Below are 19,559 nucleotides of genomic sequence, written 5' to 3' on the forward strand. Positions count from 1 at the left end.
CCCAACAGAAATTCCTATGTTCTTTAGTTAAAGTTGTACTAGATTCAAGAATTGCACTTGATTTTCTTTTAGCCTAACAAGGAGGAGGAGTCTGTGCAGTTGCCAATACCTCCTGCTGCATCTGGATAAATACTTCAGCAGAAGAACAAGACATGAGACAGGTCCGCCAAAAGGCCACTTGGCTTCAAGTACCCCCTATGTCAAATTCCCTTTTTCCAGATATTTTCAGCTGGCTGCCCTCAGGCACTGGCTCATGGATTAAGTCTATACTGTTAACTGGACTAACGATACACATCATCATTATGATAACTGCAGGAACTATTAAATGTTGTATGAAATTTCTGACAAATGTTATCCAAAGAATCAATTTAATGCCTACAAGAAGCATGATGTATATAGAAAGTACTTACCTTTCAGATGGACTTGAGCCCACTCCTTGAATAAGGCATCGGATGCCAGGTTATTCGTCTAATGGGGCCTGCCCTGCAATAACCCTCACCTAGTGAGACCACAGAAGCAACAGGCTGTTATGGCACAGTGAAGACGTGCCTGGCTACCTTTTCACACACGCAGCATCTGGGTCTTAAAGGTTTGTTAAATAAGCAGCCATCCAGAACATTCATCTGCTTGAAGTGCATGCAGAAGAAAGCCTTCTTTTACAATAGTAGCCAATGAACTAATCAAAGAATTTCTCTCAAAGTCTTTGATCAAAAGGAGGGAATGTGTAAGGAAATTCAGAATTGAAGTACCTGGTAAAATCTGAAATGCCTGGCTTGAGGTCTGGGTTCAACTCCTTTTTGTTAGTGCTGTTTTCACCCTAGCAACAGCCATCTTCTGTGAAGACTTGATCATGTAACTAAAAATGTTGTTCCTCTGTGATAAAGTTAAGGATGTAAAAACAACATCAGAGAGGAGACCTTGGCACCGAACCTTATCTAAATCTCCCATGCAAATACCCACAGGAAAAGTTCCGTTTGAGCAGGCTGTTTCCAAGGAAGGGATGTTTGTTAATTATGATCTAAGTGGTGACTCCCCCTCCTGTCACGTTCCCTTGCAATTACCATGCTGTAAGCAATCTAAGAAAGACACATGAAGTACTTTAAGCCAGTTGCCTTATAAGCTCCCACTACAGGAAGTACCACCTTATGAGCTCCTGCTTCTGGAGCCTCCCCCTTCATACGATGATCTAGGTTTGTAACTACCAATCAAGGAGTGTACTTTTACCTTCTTTGTTCTCTCCTCATAAAATGTCCCCACAGCTTTGCCATTTTGAAGTGCTGGCTTTCACTCTGTGGAATTCAGTCTCTTCCCAGCTAGAACTGTGTCTTTAACAAACTTCTTGAGTTTATTTTAAATGGAGCACAGGTTGTTACTCTATGACATTCTTACGCTACAACAGTGAATATCTTTTTTCACACAAAAGTAGAACCTTATCAATCATGCTATTTGGAACTGACTTGACTTTACTTCCTGATGAACCATGAGCATCTCTCCATGGAGATAAAAACTCTCCTCTGAAATAACACAGAAGTATGTTGAGTATTTCATCATAGGGCTATACCATAATTTAATCCATCACCCCTTTACACCAAATCCTTGGTAACATTCCTTACTGGCCTGGAGACCTCCAAGGCACTAATCACAGATTTATTAACCTTTTCTTTCTTTTATTAAAAAGCTGGGATTCTTGTCTATTGCTCTGGTCACATGAGGTCTGTGTGCTCACCCCAGGAGCCAATCATACCCGCTGCCCCAGGATGAGACACATATGTCAGGGAAATTCCTGTGAGAAGTGTCTGTCTAGAAATTAGCTGACTTGCTGTTTAATGTTCTTCATCAGGATTTAACCCAGCATGTCCCAAACGAGGTCAGAGAGATCTGGTTTCACTGTCCCCAGGGCCCAGCAGAGGGAATATGAGGTGTCAGACGACTCCAAAACCCTTAGAAGTGGGTGCTTGAGGGTACTCCCCGAGCTCAGCCTTGGGTTGTAGCCCCCTACACCACGTCTGCCAGGTAGGGGGAATGGGGCCGCTCATACAACTGAAATCGCTCCCTGCTCAACAGTGGGGAGTGTAAGTGCTGCCTATCCTGCAGTCAATGGGGAATAACGGCTCCAGCACCATCTCTGTGCTGCCATCTTGAATGTCACTCCTCTTCGCTGGATTTGGGAAAGGGGGGTGGACCTTCTTTACTGCAGACTGGTCGTGGGCCTTCCCGCCATGAGGGGTCAACTTTCCTAAAGGCCAAGTCTGAGTGATCACAGCCCAGCATTGTCACTGACACCACCCACCTTCATGTTTTTACAGTTATCTTATATCTTGTTCTAAGATCTAAAAATACCTAAATCAGCTAAAAAAAAAAAAAAAAAAAAGAAGTTAAAAAAACATGAGTTTGGCTGTTTGCCCAGGTTTCCCAGCTTCTTTCTTATCTAGGCCGAGCCTATGATCCAGGCAGAGCCGGCAGCTCTGGAGCAGTGACGGTGGCTGGTGGCCAGTCCAACAGGAAGAAGTGGCTGAGGCACAGCCCTGAGCACATGGGACCATGCACAAAGAGCTGAGGAAGGAGCAGGGCTTGTTCCAGAGACAGAAGGTGGATGGTGGGGACCATGCGCCAGACAGTGTGGCAAACAGCAAATGAAGGGGTGAAGTCGAGCTGAAGTGGGGCATGACTGTGTTCTTCCTCCACTTGCTCACCCAGCACGAGGCCACAGTGCTCTGACCACCATGAAGCCAAGGTGCCCTTACCACTGCGCAGCCAAGGCATGGAGGCCACAGTGCCCTGACCACCACGCATCCGTGGTATAAAGTCCACGTGCCCAGACTACTACATGTCCATGGCGCAGAGCCACAGTGCCCAAACCACTGCATGTCCACAATGTGGAGGCCACGGTGCTGACCATTGCATGGCCACGACGTGTTAGAGGCACCTCTAATCTGTGCAGAACATTCTCTAACTGAAGCAGTAAGCTCCAAACTTGTAAGATGGGAAAGACAAGTATAAATATTTTCTCCAAAGCCTTCCAAATGTTAGCAGTTTGAAAAACTGAGTCATTTGTTTTGAGTACTTTGTTACAAATTTACTCCAAAACTACTATAGGCAGGGAGGTTTTACTAGAAAAGAGGACAGAAAACAAAAATAAATTGAAAAGCTGATGCTAATTTTAAACAATTTCTGTGGCTTCAACTTCATGTGCCCTTTAGCATGAAACTCTCTTCCACCCACTTCCAGTACTGTTTTAACTGCAAACACATCTGACATGCAGACCAAGAGGCTCAAGTCGAGGGATAAACAAAATGAAGCCGGAAGATGTAGATGATGATAAAAACATGTAAAGCCCATTACTTTCTAACACATGGATTCAAATAAACCATCTTGACTCTCGAGATCCTTCTTGTAAGCCCCCACCTCTCTCATGCTCCTGGCCCATCTTCTCAGGGAACCCCTGTGATTCTAAGACTCAGGAGCGTGGTCCTGAGCCACCATGTGTGGGTGTCACTGAGTGTATGACATTCCATGGTGGCGTGGCACTCCACTACGGCTCCTGCAGTCGGTGTCTGGCCCAAGCCTTGGTCCTCAGAGCCATAGGAGGGTGTCACACACTGGGTTTGCATCCCAGCTGTGCCACCTGTTGGCTACGAGGCTGGAGCGTCTCTGAGCTGGCACTGGGGTGTGACAGCACCGACCAGTGGTCATGAAGACTGGATGGAAAGATACACTCACAGCATAAGCCCCACCCAGGTGTAGCTCAGCAGCAGCACCTGCCAGTCCCAGCCATCTGGGGCTACTCCGGGCCAGGGGTCAGCAACCTGGCTCCCAGGCTCAGCTTGGCCATGCTCAGGCTGTGACACAAGGCAAGTCATGTAGCTGTTGTGAGTGAAATGTTTCCTCTGCAAAGAGAGAATCCCCCGACCTTCCACACCCCCGCCGAGTAGAAACAAAGTAGGGAGGACTCCCCTAGCCTTTCACATTCCCCCCCAGGGTAGGAACAAATTGGGGAGGATTTCCTTGACCTTCCACCTCCCACCCAGGGTAGAAACAAATTGGGGAGGACTTCCTCGACCTTCCACCTCCCGCCCAGGGTAGAAACAAATTGGGGAGGACTCCCTCGACCTTCCACCTCTCCCCACAAGGTAGAAACAAATTAGGGAGGACTCCCTCAACCTTCCACCTCCCCCCCAGGGTAGAAACAAATTGGGGAGGACTCCCTTGACCTTCCATCTCCCCCCCAGGGCAGAAACAAAGTCGGGGGACACCCTGACTTTCCACATCCCCCCCAGGGTAGAAACAAAGTAGGGAGGACACCCCAACATTCCGCCTCCCCCACCCCAGGTAGAAACAAAGTGGCGAGGAGTCCCCTGACCTTCCACCTCCCCCTCAGGGTAGAAACAAAGTGGGGAGGACTCCCCCAACCTTCCACCTCTGCGGTAGAAAGAGGAGACAGGTGGGCAGGGTTTAGGGAGTGCGGTGTAAAGGCCTGCGCACATGAAAGCTGCTTTTTTCCACGAGGAGCCAGTTTAAAAAGCATTCTGTCCCCACAAGGTCCACGGCAAAGTGCATGTCTTCTCGATACACTACAAGTTAAGAGTAAGGAAACATGGTCCCAGTCAGCAGGAACTCCCTGAAGCAGTTAATATTTAACGGCCCATTTAGCAATCACTACTTGATTCAGAGCACAGCTCTGAGGCCCTATCATGGGAATTTGCTCCATTCTGGCCATTTTCCTGGGCAAGGCTTCAGGTCATTACAGCCAACAGAATACTCCAGTAATGCTTTCTTCCCGCAATTTTAGTTTTGCTTTCTAGAAGTTACTCTACAACGCAGAAGGACAAGGGACTAGGAATTTGGGGTTTCATGTAGTCCTCAATGTAACGCTATCACTGAGCCACATCTCTGCCAGGTGCCTGGGTGGCCCTATTGCTGCTGACTGATGTCCACGTGCAGAAGTGGGGTAATGGCACAGGCCACCTGCCTGGAGGTCACTGGCTGTATCCACTCGCCTGGCCCTGGCCTTTGGCTTGTTGGGAAATAGGTGAGGCTGGCACAGTGTGCTTGGACCCACTCACCAATGCTCAGCCCCGCAGCCTGTGGCTCCCACTCCTCCTCTCTGCAGCTCTTCGCTACTCTCAGTGTAGCCAGTGCCAGAGCACCACAAGCCCCCACAGTCCAGTGTCCCTACTGGACAAAGAGCACTTGGAACCATCAAAGAAAAATCACCAACAAGCGAAGGACTGAGCAAAAGACATGTAGGAGAAATAGTAAAGATTAGAGAAGAAATGAATGGACAGAAGAATAGAGAAAAGCAACAAACCAAAAGTTGGTTCTTTGAAAGATCAACAAAATTGACAAATCTTTAGCTAAAATGATCAAGAAAAAAAGACAGAAGACTGAAATTACTAAAAACTCAGAAATGAAAAAGAGGACATCACTACTGATCTTACAGAAATTAAAAGGATTATAACAGAATGCTACGAACAACTGTATGCCAGTAAGTTAGATACTTTACGTGAAATGAACAAATTCCTAGAAAGACATAAGATATTGACATAGAAAATTCCGAGCAGACCTATAATAAACAAATAGATTTAATTAGTCATCAAAAAAACTTCCAAAAAAAAAAAAAAAAGCCCAAGCCCAGATGATCTCACTGGTGAGTTCTACCAAATATTCAAGAAAGAACGATAACACCAATCCCTCCTAAACTCTTCCGAAAACAGAAGAGGTGGGAACATTCCCAATTCATTCTATGAGGCCACTATTAGCCTGATGCCAAAACAAGACAAATGCATCACAAGGGAAAATCACTGCAGACCAATATCCCTCAATGAATATAAACACAAAAATCTTCAACAAATTACTAGTAAATTGGATCCAACAACTTACACATAAAGGAATCATATACTATGACCAAGGGGGTTTAATCTTAAGGATGCAAGGTTGCTTTAACATCAGAATATCAATCAATGTAATATATCACATTAATAAAGGGCAAATACCACAGGATCATCTTAATGGATGCAGAAACAACGTTTGATAAAATCCAATACCCTTTCAGGATAAAAACACTCAACAAGATGGAAACAGAAGGAAACTTCCTCAACCTGATAAATGGCAGCTATGAAAAACCCACAGCCAACATCATACTTAATGGTGAAACACTGGATGCTTTCTTCTTAAGATCAGGAACAAGACAAAGAAGTCCATTCTTGCCACTTCTATTCAATATTGTACTGGAAGTTCTAGTCAGGGCACTTAGGCAAGAAAATGAAATAAAAGGCATCCAGATTGAAAAGGAATAAGTAAAATTATCTTTGTTCACAGATGACATGATCTTCTATGTAGCAAAGCCTACGGAATACACACAAAAAAACTATAAGAACTAATAGTCAAGTTTAAGCAAGGTTCAACATACAAAAATCAACTGTATTTCTATACAGTAGCAATGAAGAATCTGAAAATGAAATTAAGAAAAAAATTCCATTTATGATAGTACCAAAAAGAAGAAAACAGGAATAAATTTAACAACAGTACAAAACTTATACTCTGAAAACTACAAAACATTAAAAGAAACTAAAGAAAACCAAAATAAATGGAAAGACATCCCATGTTCATGGACTGGAAAACAAAACTGTTAAGATGACAACAGTCTCCAAGCTGATCGACAGATTCAATGCAATCTCTCTCAAAACTCTTGCTGGGTTTTTTTTTGCAAATATTGACAAGCTGATTCTAAAATTTGTATGGAAATTCAAGGGACCCAGAATAGGCCAAACAATCTTCAAAGGGAAGAATTTGGAGGGCTCACGCTTTTGACTTCAAATAATTTATCAGGACAGTGTGATACCAGCATATGGATAGACAAATACATCAATAAAACAGACATGAGAGTACAGAAATACACTCTTGCATTTATGGTCAGTTGGTTTTTGATAAGGGTACCAAGACCATTTAATTTAGCGGGGGAAAGAAATGTCTTTTTTTGTTTTTGCTTTTTGAACATTGTATTATTTAGGTGAAAGTTTACAGAGCCAATCAGTTTCCTATTCAACAATTTACACACAGCTTGTTTCGTTTCGTGACATTGGTTGCAAAACCCTGAATGTGTCAGCATTCTCCCCACTTCCTCCCTGGGCTACCCATGTCCATTCACCCAGCTTTCCTGCCCTTATCGTCCTTCTGAACTTTGCTTTTGGGCAAATGCTGCCCTTTAGGTCTTGTATAGTTGATTGTTCTGAGGTGTACATTCCTCCCTGCTGTTATTACTCATTTTATAGGCCTGTCTATTGTATGGCTATAATCTGATCTCCGGGAGTGATTTCAGTTCCAAGTGTGAAGGGTGTCTGAGGGCTATAGTCTCAGGGGTTCCATTAGTCTTTATAAGACCAGTAAGTCTGGTCTTATTTATGAGTTTGCATTTTGTTCTACTTTCTCTCCCACTCTGTCCATGACTTACTATTATAGTCCCAATAAGAGTGGCCGGCAGTGGTCACCAAGCACTATCTAATTCTGGTCTCAAGCTAGTGGGGCCTGTGGTTCCTGTGGTCCATTAGTCCTCTGGACTAATAGTTTCCTTGAGTCTTTGGTTTTCTTCACTCTTCTTTGCTCTGGACAGGAAGAGACCAATTGTTGTATCTCAGATGACCACTCACAAGCTTTTAAGACCCCAGTCACTACTCACCAAGGTAGGATGTAGAACACTGTCTACATGGATAATAATGTATCAATTGATCTAGATGTCCCAAGACTACGGTTCCTAGCCCTTAAATCCTGGGAGGTGTATGGTTACGGCTAAGAAGCTTTCATGACTGTGTCCCCTGAAAAGTAGTCTGTCAACAAATGGTGCTGGGGCAAGTGGATATCCACATGCAAAAGAATGAATGCAGACCCCTACCTCACACGACATATAAAAATTAACTCAAAATGGATCTGAAACCTAAATTTAAAGAGCTAAAACTATGAAACTCCTAGAAGAAAATATAGGTGTATATTTTTGTGACCTTGAATTGGACAATGATTTCTTAAACCTGACAACAAAAGCACAACAAAAGAAAAAACAGAAAATCTGACTTAATCAAAATTTAAATTTTTGTGCATTAAAGAACACAATGAAGAAATTGAAAACACAATTAACAAAATGGGAGAAAATATCTATATACCATATATCTGATAAGGGTCTAGTATCCCGAATATTTACTAGAAAAGGTCATCATGTTTGGCAGAAGGTCAGTGAAAATGAGCGAAAACCTTCGATGAGACAGATTGACACAACAGCCACAACAACGGGCTCAAACGTACCAACGATCATGAGGATGCTCGGGACTGGGCCACGTTTTGTTCAGTTCTACGTAAGGCCACCAGGAGTCAGAGCCAACTTGACAGCAACTAACAACAACAACAACATCCAGAACATATAAAGAGCTCTTAGGACTCAAGAGTAAAGATACCCAATTAAAAAATGCGCAAAGAACAGTATGAAAAATGTAACCAATGTCACTGAATTTTACATGTAGAAATTGTTTAATTGGTAAATGTTTTGTTTTGCATATTCTCACCACGGAGCCCTGGTAGCATAGGGGTTATAAGCTCAGCTGCTAACCAAAAGGTCAGCAGTTCAAATCCGCCAGCTGCTCCCTGCAAGCTCTATGGGGAGTTCTACTCTGTCCCGTAGGGTCACTTTATGAGTAGGAATCAACTTGACAGCAACGGGTATGGGTATTCTCACCACAATTTAAACAAAAAAATGGACAAAGGATTTGAATAGGCTTCTCCGAAGAAGATACACGAATGGCCAACAAGCACGTGAAAAGATGCTCAACATCATTAATCATCAGGGAAATGCAAACCGAAACCACAATGAGATGCCAGATCATACTCAGTAGGATGGCTGTAATAAAAAAAATCAGACAATAACAAGTACTCGCAGGACGTGGAGAAACTGGAACTCTCATACACTGCTGGTGGGAATACAAAATGGCAGGCTGAAGAAAATAGTTCGGCAGTTCCTCAAGAAGTTAAATACAGAGCTGCCATATGATCCAGCAGTTCTACTCACAGGTATACATCCAGGAGAAATGAGAACACGTGCCCATACAAAAACGTGTTCGTGTATGCTCGTTGCAGCATTATTCGTAATAACGAAAAAAGAGAAGCAATCCAAATGTCCATCAGTGAATGAAGGGATAAGCAAATGTGGTATATCCATACAATGGACTATCATTCAGCTATAAACAGGAATGAAGTTCTGATACATGCTACAAGATGCATGAACTCTGAAAACACTACGCTAAGTAAAAGATGCTGGACACAAAAAGCCACATGTGATTCAATTTATATGAATGTCCAGTCTAGGCAAATCCATGGAGACAAAAGCAGATCGGTGGCTGGCAAGGATTGGGGGGATGGCAGAGATGGGGAGTGACTATGATTGTTGATGGCTACAGGGTTTCCTTTTGGGGAGATGGAAATGTTCTAGAATGAGACAGTGGTGATTGTCACACAACGTTGTGAATATACTAAAAAGCACTGAATGGTACAGTTCAGAAGGGTGAATTTTATGGTATGTGAATTGCACCTCTATTAAAAAATAATATAAAGCTGTTATTAAAAAAAAGGAATCTGTAGACAGTGACAAAAGAAAGGAGGCTATCTGGGTACAGGCAACAAGAAGGTGCCTTGTCTGAAGAGAATTTAAACACCATACTAAAACCCACTCCAAGTCAGCTTGCTTTTCATCATCACTGCACCAGCAATGCTAAACGATGTCAGTGATACTGGTCCCCTCTGCTGGGTGGCCCGCTCCCACTATACACTGTTAGCACTCCACTGTGTGCGGAGGAGACATGGAGCATTATAATTCATCAGGTATAACCTCATGTTTGCACGGAGCTTTATAATCACATGGGGCCCTCATAGGCATCATTCTAATTACTCTCCCAATAGCCTTCGGAGGGGGAAGACTCGCCCATGAGGACATAGTGTTCCTCCTGTGGTCACGGCCACTGAAAAGTGGCTGGAACAGAATCCTGACCAGACTCCTGACTTAATTCTGGGGTCTCCCATTTCGGATGGGCAGGACCAAGTGCCCTTCATGACCAGCCCTGCACCCTGTGCCCCTATTGTCACCCCAGCCCCTGATGGCTTGTGATGCCCAAAACGTAGAAGTCATGAACACAGGCATTTACCTAAACCCTTGACTTCCTGTTCCCATGTGTTACAGACTGAATTGTGTCCCCCCAAAATACATCAACTTAGCTAGGCCATGATTCCTAGTATTGTGTGGTTGTCTACCATTCTGTGATCTGATGTGATTATCCTATGTGTTGTAAATCCTAACCTCTATGATGTTAATAAGGCAGGACTCAATCTACAGGATTAGGTTGTATCTTGAATCAGTCTCTTCTGAGATATTTAAGAGAAAATTGAGCAAAGAGGAGAGGGCCCTCATTACCACCAAGAAAGAAGTGCTGGGAGCATGGTGTGTACTTTGGACCCAGGGTCCCTATGCTAAGAAGCTCCTAGACCCAGGGGAAGATTGATGACAGGATCTTCCCACAGAGCTGACACAGGGAGAAAGCCTTCCCCTAGAGTGGCACCCTGAATTCAGACTTCTAGCCTCCTAGACTGTAAGAGAATAGATTTCTGTTTGTTAAAGCCATGCACTTGTGGTATTTCTGTTATAACAGCACTAGATAACTAAGATACCACGTAAGTAAGGATTCATTATTCAAGGATTAACCATTCCTGCCTTGCTGCTGCCTCCAAACAAGGATTTGTGGGAGCTGGAGCAAATAGCTCATTAAGGCCCAGCCTATGAATTACACATTTTAAACAGAAATATGCTTAGCATGGCAGCCTAGCCTAATAGATCCTTAAGAGAGACTAATACCTCCACCTGTTGATGTAGTCAATTCTGACTTATAGTGACCCTCCCTATAGGACAGAGTAGAACTGCCCCACAGGGTTTCCAGAAGTGGCTGGTGGATTCAAACTGCCAAGCTTTTGGTCAGCAGCTGATCTCTTCATCGCTACACCACCAGAGTGCACTAAAATCGGATTTTTGATTTGAGGTGGAACAGTCGAGAGAAAAAAACCCATATGGCTGGGGCTAGAGGTCAGGGTGGGCAGGAAGTGGGATGTCTTCCACGAACCAGGGAAAGCACTCACAAAATGCTGATAATAGGTTCTCTCCAGGTGACAAGATTTTATGTGACTTTCACTTTCTTCTTTATACTTTTGGATATTGTTTGATTTAAAAAAAAATAATGCTCATTTTGTAAAAAGTCAGAAACAAAGCATTTTTATTAGACTGTTGGCTCAGATGATCTTTGAAGATCTGTTCGGCTCTACACTTCACAGATCTCAGATTCCAAAACTGGCATGCTGATGAATGAGAGAGTGCTGACTGTGGCCAGGTCTTGCCTGGGCACGTGTCTCCCCGCATTTGCTGGGAAGCCCATGTAAAAGGCTGTCATTCCTGTTTCCCAACAACAGCACCCTAATAACTTCTGTCTTACTGAAGAGCAAGACCCCATCAGTGAACTTTTCCTTACCTGGACAGGTGGCTCAATCATTATCCAGGCAGGAAGCATCAGACTGGGGTTCAGAGGCTGGGTTCCGACACGGAAGTAAACACCGCCCCTGGAATCACAGGCCCAGATGTGCTGATTTCCACACGCCAAGCTTGTCAGCTTTATAGCTCCTGCAGACAGAGGGAAAGTACACACACTGTAACCACCTCTGGGAAAGGACTAACCTTTCATCTGTGAACTTTGATTCTATACTTCAAAGCGAATGAGGAGACAGCACTTTGGGATGAATTCTTGCAGTGCGATGAATCGCTTTTATACAGCTTTTCTCACCATGTCTTGTGACTCCTACAAAAGGACTGGGTGGGACTGTAAATAAGACGCTTATGGCCCACCAAGGGGACTGGACAACATTGCCAGTAATGCAGGTAAGGTACACCTGTGGGTATGGGACCATGCAAATGAGGTGTATAGAACCCTAACGAGGGTACTGGTCAGGTTTTCCACCTCACTAGGCTTAAAATGAGCTGTCCCAGAGCAGACAGAGACCTCACTACCACCAAGAAAGAAGAACCAGGAGTGGAGTGCATCCTTTGGACCTAGGGTCCCTGCACAGAGAACCTCCTAGACCCAGGAGATAAAGAGAGAGCCGTTAACACCAGAGACACCATGAGATGGCGAAAAGTGGTGGCAGAGAAACAGCAGCAGCAGAACCAAGAGACCGGCGCGAGGCAACAAGCAGGATCAGCAAGTGCGGTAGAACCATGAGACCAGCCGTAGATGGTGCAGTGGGCTTCCTGGCCCACAGAGCAAGGAGACTACAGTGGGCTCACTGACCCATGGAGTGAGGGAGTTGAGCATCTTTGGATGGGAGGCTTATTGATGGAGTGGGATGCCCCCAGGCACTTACTGGTGGAGCTAAAGACCTTTGTAACAGTTGCTCAAGTAATGCAGAGGTCAGGCTGAGGGCCAAGGGGCCGAGAGAGGCCTTCCTGAGGGCATGACTGAGAAGCTCTCCTGACCAAAGAACTGTATGCTAAGTCATTCCTGATCCTGAATTGTCACCTGTTAGCCTGGTGGCATAATGGTTAAGAGCTACAGCTGCTAACCAGAAGGTCGGCAGTTCGAATCCACCAGGTGCTTCTTGGAAACGCTATGGGGCAGTTCTACTCTGTCCTATAGGGTCGTCATGAGTCAGAATCGACTCGATGGCAATAGGTTTGGTTTAGTTTTACTTCCCTAATAAACCCCATAAACGTGAGTATGGTTTGTGAGTTCTGTGTGGCTGCTACAACGAAGTATCAAACCTAGCAGACAAGTAGAGACTGCCGTGCAACGAAGTATCGAACCAAGCAGACAAGTAGAGACTGCCGTGTGTGTGTGTGTGTGTGTGGCGGGGCAGGGGGGCGGCTGCTGTCAGAATTGGTAAAAAGACGGAGGGTGGAGGTGTGTTTGATCTCTACCTCACAGGAACCATCAGCCTTGGGCTGACGCTGATGATGTTCTCTTCCCCTCGTGAAGTTAGAGGAACTCTGATGCCACTGCGCCATTTTTACGACATTCAATCGGTTCTGCCCATTCACATCACGTGTGCAAACTCTGCTGGGCTCGGGAAGACTCCAACACAGGATATTTATGAAGGCCTCTGGTGCCCTGCCACCTCCTGGGGGCCACTTGATGGCCCTCCTAGGCCAGGGCAAGTGGTCCAGATGCCATCAGCACAGGACCTGAACCACTGGGCACTAGTACAAAACATCTCAACGTGGGTCCCATCTCTAACTCCATCAATTCATGAGTATTGGCAGCAAATTCTGTATTCAGGGAGAGGGAACACATTTAAGCAGTTAATCCCGATCCTAATTAGAACTGAGATGAGCTATCTAAGCCTGCTGTTATGGTCTGAATTACGTACCCCAAAAAACTATGTCGACTTGGCTCGGCAATGATTCCCAATATCGTGTGGTTGTCCTCCATTTTGCGATCTGATATAATGATCCTATATGTTGTAAATCCTGACCTCTACGATGTTAATGAGGCAGGGCTTGAGAGTTATGTTAATGAGGCAGGACATAATCTACAGGATTAGATTGTAACTTCAGTCAATGTCTTTTGAGATATAAAAGAGAGAAGCAGCAGAAAAGAAGTACCTCCTACCACCATGGAAGAAGAACTGGGAGCAGAGCACATCCTTTGGACTTGGAAGTCCCTGCACTGAAAAACTCCCAGACCCAGTGAAGACTGATGACAAGGACCTTCCCCCAGAGCTGATAAAGCCTTCTACCGTACCTGGCACCCTGAATTTGGACTTCTAGCCTCCTAAACTGTGAAAAAATAGATTTCTGTTTGTTAAAGCTATCTACTTATGGTATTTCTGTTATAGCAGCACTGGATAACTAAGACATCTCCTGAAGAATTTTCATTTTTATTTTTCTCCTTGTTGATTAAGTTGATTTTAAGAGGAAAGGAAATGGGAATAGGCTTTAATGAGAAAATACGTTTGACAGTAGTCTACACCTAGCAATGGGAGCAAAAGCCAATGGTTACTGGGCAACTGTGTAGGACAGGTTCAGCTGTCCTCATTTCTGGCCTCATAAAATGCTGTATAGTTATTATGACCCCACTTAACACATGAGGAGCCCTGGGTCATGTAAACAGTTAATGCATTTGGCTGCTAAGCAAAAGGCTGGAGGTTCAAGTCCACCCAGAGGAACCTCAGAAGAAAAGTCCTGGCCATCTGCTTCCAAAAATCGGCCACTAAAATCCCATGGAACACAGTTCTACTCTGACACACATGAAGTTGCCATGAGTTGGAACTGATTCAATGGCAATTTTTTTGTTTTGTTTCTACAATTTACAATTTGTTCTATCCCATTCACATCAGGTGTGCAGACTCTGCTGGGCTTGGGAAGAGGCGGAGGTTCAGACTTTAAGAGATAAATAGATCTGGCTAAGAGGCAAAAAGGGGTGGATCTAAGGTTTGTGCCCAGGCCTGCTGGACTCCAGGTGTGGTCCCCTGATCTCCGGATACGACCCCAGCCACGACGTGACACACAGGGAAATGCACAGACCTTAACGGTCCTGGGTAACCCGCACCCTATCATAGATAACGTCTGGATCATCTCAGGAAGGTGGCCAAGCCCCTTCTGCCAATACCTTCTACCCCGAGGGAACCACTCGAATGACTTTTTATCACCATAGATTAGCTTAGCTTATGCCAGAACTTCATATAAACAGGGGCATAAGGTATGTATTTTTGTGTCAGCCTAATGTAGGTGAGATTCATCCACGGTGTCACCCCTTTTCATTGCTGAGTATTATTCCACTCCACCACCCGTCTGTTATTTTGCTGTACCGTGGTAGCTTGCATGTTGCTGTCATGCAGAAGCTATGCCGCTGGTGTTTCCAATATAAGCAGGGTCACCCATTACGGACATGCTTCAGCAGGGCCTCTAGAGTACAACAGACTAGGAAGAAAGGCCTGTCATTCTACTTCTAAAAATTAGCCAATGAAAATACTCTGGGTCACAACAGAACATTATCTGGCTTGCTTGCTCTGGACACATCACCAGGAGGGGATGGCTGGCGAAGCAGAGAACCAGCAAGGTGGGATGGATTGGCACAATCACCACAAAGATGAACTCAAATGTGCTGATGATCATAAAGACGGCGCAGGATGGAGCAACTTTTCTTTCTGTTCTACGCAGTGGTACGAGTCAGAGTCGACAACAGCTATCATCTATCTACCTACCTACCTACCTATCACCTACCATTTCACTTCATGAAAATCCCACAGTTAGCTTATCCATTCATCCGTGGATAGACATGTGGTCCACCTCCAGTGTTCACTATTGTGAATAAAGCTGCCGTGGGCATTCCTAGAGGTTTTTTGCGAACAGGTGTTTTTCTGTTTTTCTTGGATAAATAAATAGGAGTGGGATTGCTGGGCTATGGGGTAGATGTGAGTCTGACATTCATAGAAGTGGCCAGTTTCCCCCGCAGCAGGCTGTGGGCGTTCTTTCTGCTCGCGCCTCACCAATACTGGGTGTCTAGAGGCACCATCTCATGCCATCATCCTGGAAGCTGTGGGGTGATGTCCTGTCATGGTCTGCACTTGCATGTCCCTGATAACTATGACGTTGTCTTTTCATGTGCTTAAAGGCATTTGTGTATCTTCTTCTGTGAAGTGTCTGTTTAAGTCTTTTGTCCCTTTTTAAAACTGGACAGCCTATCTCCTCATTAGTGAGAGAGTTCTCTGTGCATTCTGGATACAAGACTGCTGGCAGATACGCACACTGCGAATGTTTTCTCTCAGTCTGGGGCTTGCCTTTTCATTTTCTCAACAGCGTCTTTTGATGAGTAGAAGTGTTTTGTTTTGATGGGTCACTCTGACTTTTAAGCAGGAAAATGGTGCACCCACACTGGCTGGGATGTTGCCTCGGGGAGGCGTGGGGAAGGATGCCGGCCCCGGGGCATGTCTGAGTGCAAGCACAGAGACGGATGGGCACTGTGCCCAGCTACCTCTCACACCTGGGGCTGACGCAGGGGACACGCCAGCACTAGGACTCTGTTCTGGGGACCTCTCATCCTGTGCCTTCAGTTATGACATCGACTTAACATTCTGAATTCACCACCACATAAAAGTCACACTTCCCTTGTGTGCTTCCTAAGGACGGTGATTTCTCCGATACCTCAGTGTGTTTTCTCCTCCTTTAATTTTTCATCAAATGGCCTAACCAGGGAGTTCAAGCCGACTCTCTGGAACTCTAGCAGTGCACATTGAAGAATCTGTACCAATCAAAATAAATTACCTTCAGCAGTGGATTCTAGAAATAGCTGAGAAACAAATGCCAATTAAAAAAAAACACCTCATGTTGGAGCCCCAACCCGCCAGGAGAAGATGCGTATGCAGTGACTGGTTGTGCTAACAGAGCCACCTGGTTACAAAAACCCACCAGGTGGCCTTTCAGAGTCAGTGGTCAACAGCAGTATGTTCAGCAGAACATGGAATGGGCATTCCTTTAGGACGACTGTGACAGGCTGCTAGGATGTTTACTTCAGTGTATCAGTCATCTTACCCTGAACTGAAGATACAGGTCAGACGTGGAAAAGCCTCCTCAAGGGCTTTTCCGCAAAGGCAAGCGCCTGACATATAAGGTTTCTGAGACTGTTCTAAGTGGACAGTCAAGGGGGTGGCAGAGACCACCTAGCATTTTCCCTGGACTCAGTGGGGCCCTGTGACCTGTGCAGACCAGTGGGACGGAGCGGAAGTGACCTGTTACTTCTGAACAGAAGCCTAAAAGCAACAGCAGGGGCCCTCCGAGATCAGGTGGGGAGCCACAGACCCAGGCAGCCTGGCTGAGAACACTGCTGCTGGAGGACACCGACCAGCAGACTGGCAGATGGACTCACATGCGCAGGACAGCAAGAGTTACTGTTAAGGCCCCTGAGATCTGCGGGTGCTGCTATGGCATGGCCCAGCAGACACACTGCCACGTCCCTCCTTTCTCTGTTTTATTTTGCTTCCCATTTAAAAAAAAAAAAAAAAAGTTTTAAACCAGTACTGTATTCATCAGTGCAGACATTTTCCCTTTAGGGTGATTTTTAAACATTTGTTTTCTAACCAGAAAATGACCGTTATTTGGTATTTTATTATTTATAAAACTTTTCCACATAAATTACTGCATAATGTAATCCTATTTGTTACCTAAAGGCATAAGCAGACACCGACTATTTCTTCATTTACCACCGTGCCCAGAAGAATTAAATTACACTAGTTTGGTAAACATTCCACTGCCTGACACAGTGCATATTTATGTGTACTGGGAAATGAAACGTTAGAAAGCATTTTAAGTATCTGTTAAGCGATGCAGATTTTCTTCCAAAAACTAGGACTGTGATAACTCACTGCAATGTTCCGTATCTAGCCTCTAATTTAAGACTTCTCTTTATTTAATCCGAAAGCAGCAGCTGAAGTGATAGTTTGTACTGGGCAGAGGGGAGAGGGAATGCTGTGTCTTAAAAAAGGAACTAAAGGTCAAACCATGTTCATGACTTGACACTTAGCTACGATCATCCCCGACAGTGAAATTTTTGCTTTCGCTTTAGAGAAGACCAGGAACATTCCAGACCTTACAATGGCCTGGCCCTACCTGAAGTCAAGGCTGTCATCGAGGCTATATAGATCACATGGGTGGCAAGGGCTGCTCGTTGCTGTCTATTTCACCAGGAAGATGGGCTTCCATTTTGTATGTTTCCAATGTCAGAACATACGTAAAGACAAGACTGAGCTGGAGAGGACAGACATAAAACCGTCCCTATGAACTGCTTCTAGGAACCTGCCTCAGGCCCCGGAGCCAAGCCGAGACCTCTCCCATGAGGTGAGCTGTGTCATGGGCCAGGCTACTTACTTGTAAGGACATCTTGCGCCAGCATGCTGCGCAGTTTTATTTTTGACTATCAGTAACAAGCCAAATACTGGATCAGAACTCACACCCCGGAACTGCTTAGAAATTGAGTTACGAGCTCAGCCGCTAACCAAAAGGTCTGCAGTTCAAATCCACCAGGCGCTCCCTGGGAGCCCTATGGGGCAGTTCTACTCTGTCCTACAGGGTTGCTATGAGTCGGCATCAACTTGACCGTCACAGGTCTGGTCTGATGTAACCCTCTGGGCATGCGTGCAGCCTGCCTGCACAGCCCTGCACCTGCATATGCAAACAAGGCAAGTTTTAATGGAGGAGAGAGTAAAGCACCTAACAAGATGACAAGGCACAGCCATTCCTAAGGAGTAAGGCACTCTCTTCTAAAACTTAGCAGCTTCTACCAGGGCTGAGAACTCACACAGGACCGGCACAAGCAGAGGAAGGACGCCAGGGAGCTCATGCAGACAGCCATACCTAGCTGGGAAAGGTCCAGCCGAGTCCAGTGCATCCCTGTGGGGCAGCTCCAGGATAGTGTCCTGATGAACACCTGGCCAAGGCTGTCCAGCGCCCACAGTGCGTCTTGGCAGGCGGCGTAGGCCCTCATCTCGGCGTCCGGGGGCAGCTGCACGGTGGAGGGGCGGGACTGGGCGCTCCGGGTGCTGATGCAGCAGAGGTCCTTGCTGCTCTGGCACAGCCACAGGGAGCTGCCTGCAGGAAAGGCCCAGGGTGTCAGGGGCACTGCCCACGCTGCCCGCTTGCAACACACAGGGCCCCTTGGCCCCAAACACGGTGCTGCTTCCACCTCACTCCATCCCCAGCAGGTGTGTCTGTGGGGTTGAAATGAGAAGTCAGAGGAGCACTATGACCTACCAGCTAACAAGAAACGAACCCAGGATTCTTCTTTTTTTAATGGATAGGAAGCCGGACATATGAGATTTTACGAAGACTATAGTGTGCTTGGTTTTATAGTGTTGGCTTAGAAGTCCCTGAGTGGCGCAAACATTTAGCACGCTCGATGGCTAACCAAAAGGTTAGAGGTTCGAGTCTACCAAAGATGCCCCAGAAGAAAGGCCTGGAGATCTACTTCCTGAAAATGAGCCATTAAAAATCCTACGGAACACAGTTCTACTGACACATATGGGGTCGCCATGAGTCAGAGTCAATTAGACACAACTGTTTTTCTTTTTAATAGTGTCAGCTTAATGGCTCTGACCTTGACATTTTAGAATGAGCTGGGGAGTCTTTGGCTTGAGCAAAGTCATCAGAGCATTTTAAAAGCAGAATGTTAAATTTTACCAAGAGGAAAGGCAGCCCTGGGGAATCAGGGTCAGCAGTCGCTTGGTAAGGAGGCTCCTGTACTCCAGAAATATCCTGGTCACAGGCAGAGCTGCTGGAGGAGCCTCAGGAGCTGGGAAGTCTTCCTTCCCAGCTTCACCTCTAAGCTATACCTACTCCTCACTTATTGACTATCTTGTTATCCAACATTTTGCATTTACGACAATAGTAAACAATCTACTGATTATTTTGCATATTAACAACATACGCCTGGCAGTAACAAACAACAGAGGCACGAGGCGAGAGTGACGCTGGCTGTGATGATTAAGTTTATGTGTCAACT

General features: G+C 45.4%; 1 protein-coding gene across 8 annotated transcripts in view; it reads right to left on the bottom strand.

Moving 5' to 3' along the window:
- Nucleotides 1–19,559, bottom strand: part of TECPR2 (tectonin beta-propeller repeat containing 2) — a 128,933-nt gene that overhangs the window by 24,295 nt on the left and 85,079 nt on the right. For 5 of the 8 annotated variants that reach the window (XM_064292945.1, XM_064292944.1, XM_003408859.4 and 2 more), the window contains 2 exons: nt 18,416–18,649; nt 11,547–11,695 (listed from right to left, as the gene is read on the bottom strand). In XM_064292945.1, coding sequence (XP_064149015.1) covers nt 11,547–11,695; nt 18,416–18,649 — 383 coding nt within the window. The other 3 variants (XM_064292946.1, XM_023546546.2, XM_023546547.2) reach the window with 3 other exon arrangements.

This window comes from Loxodonta africana, chromosome 10 (genome assembly GCF_030014295.1).
Source record: "Loxodonta africana isolate mLoxAfr1 chromosome 10, mLoxAfr1.hap2, whole genome shotgun sequence".
In the NCBI taxonomy this organism is placed as follows: domain Eukaryota; kingdom Metazoa; phylum Chordata; class Mammalia; order Proboscidea; family Elephantidae; genus Loxodonta; species Loxodonta africana.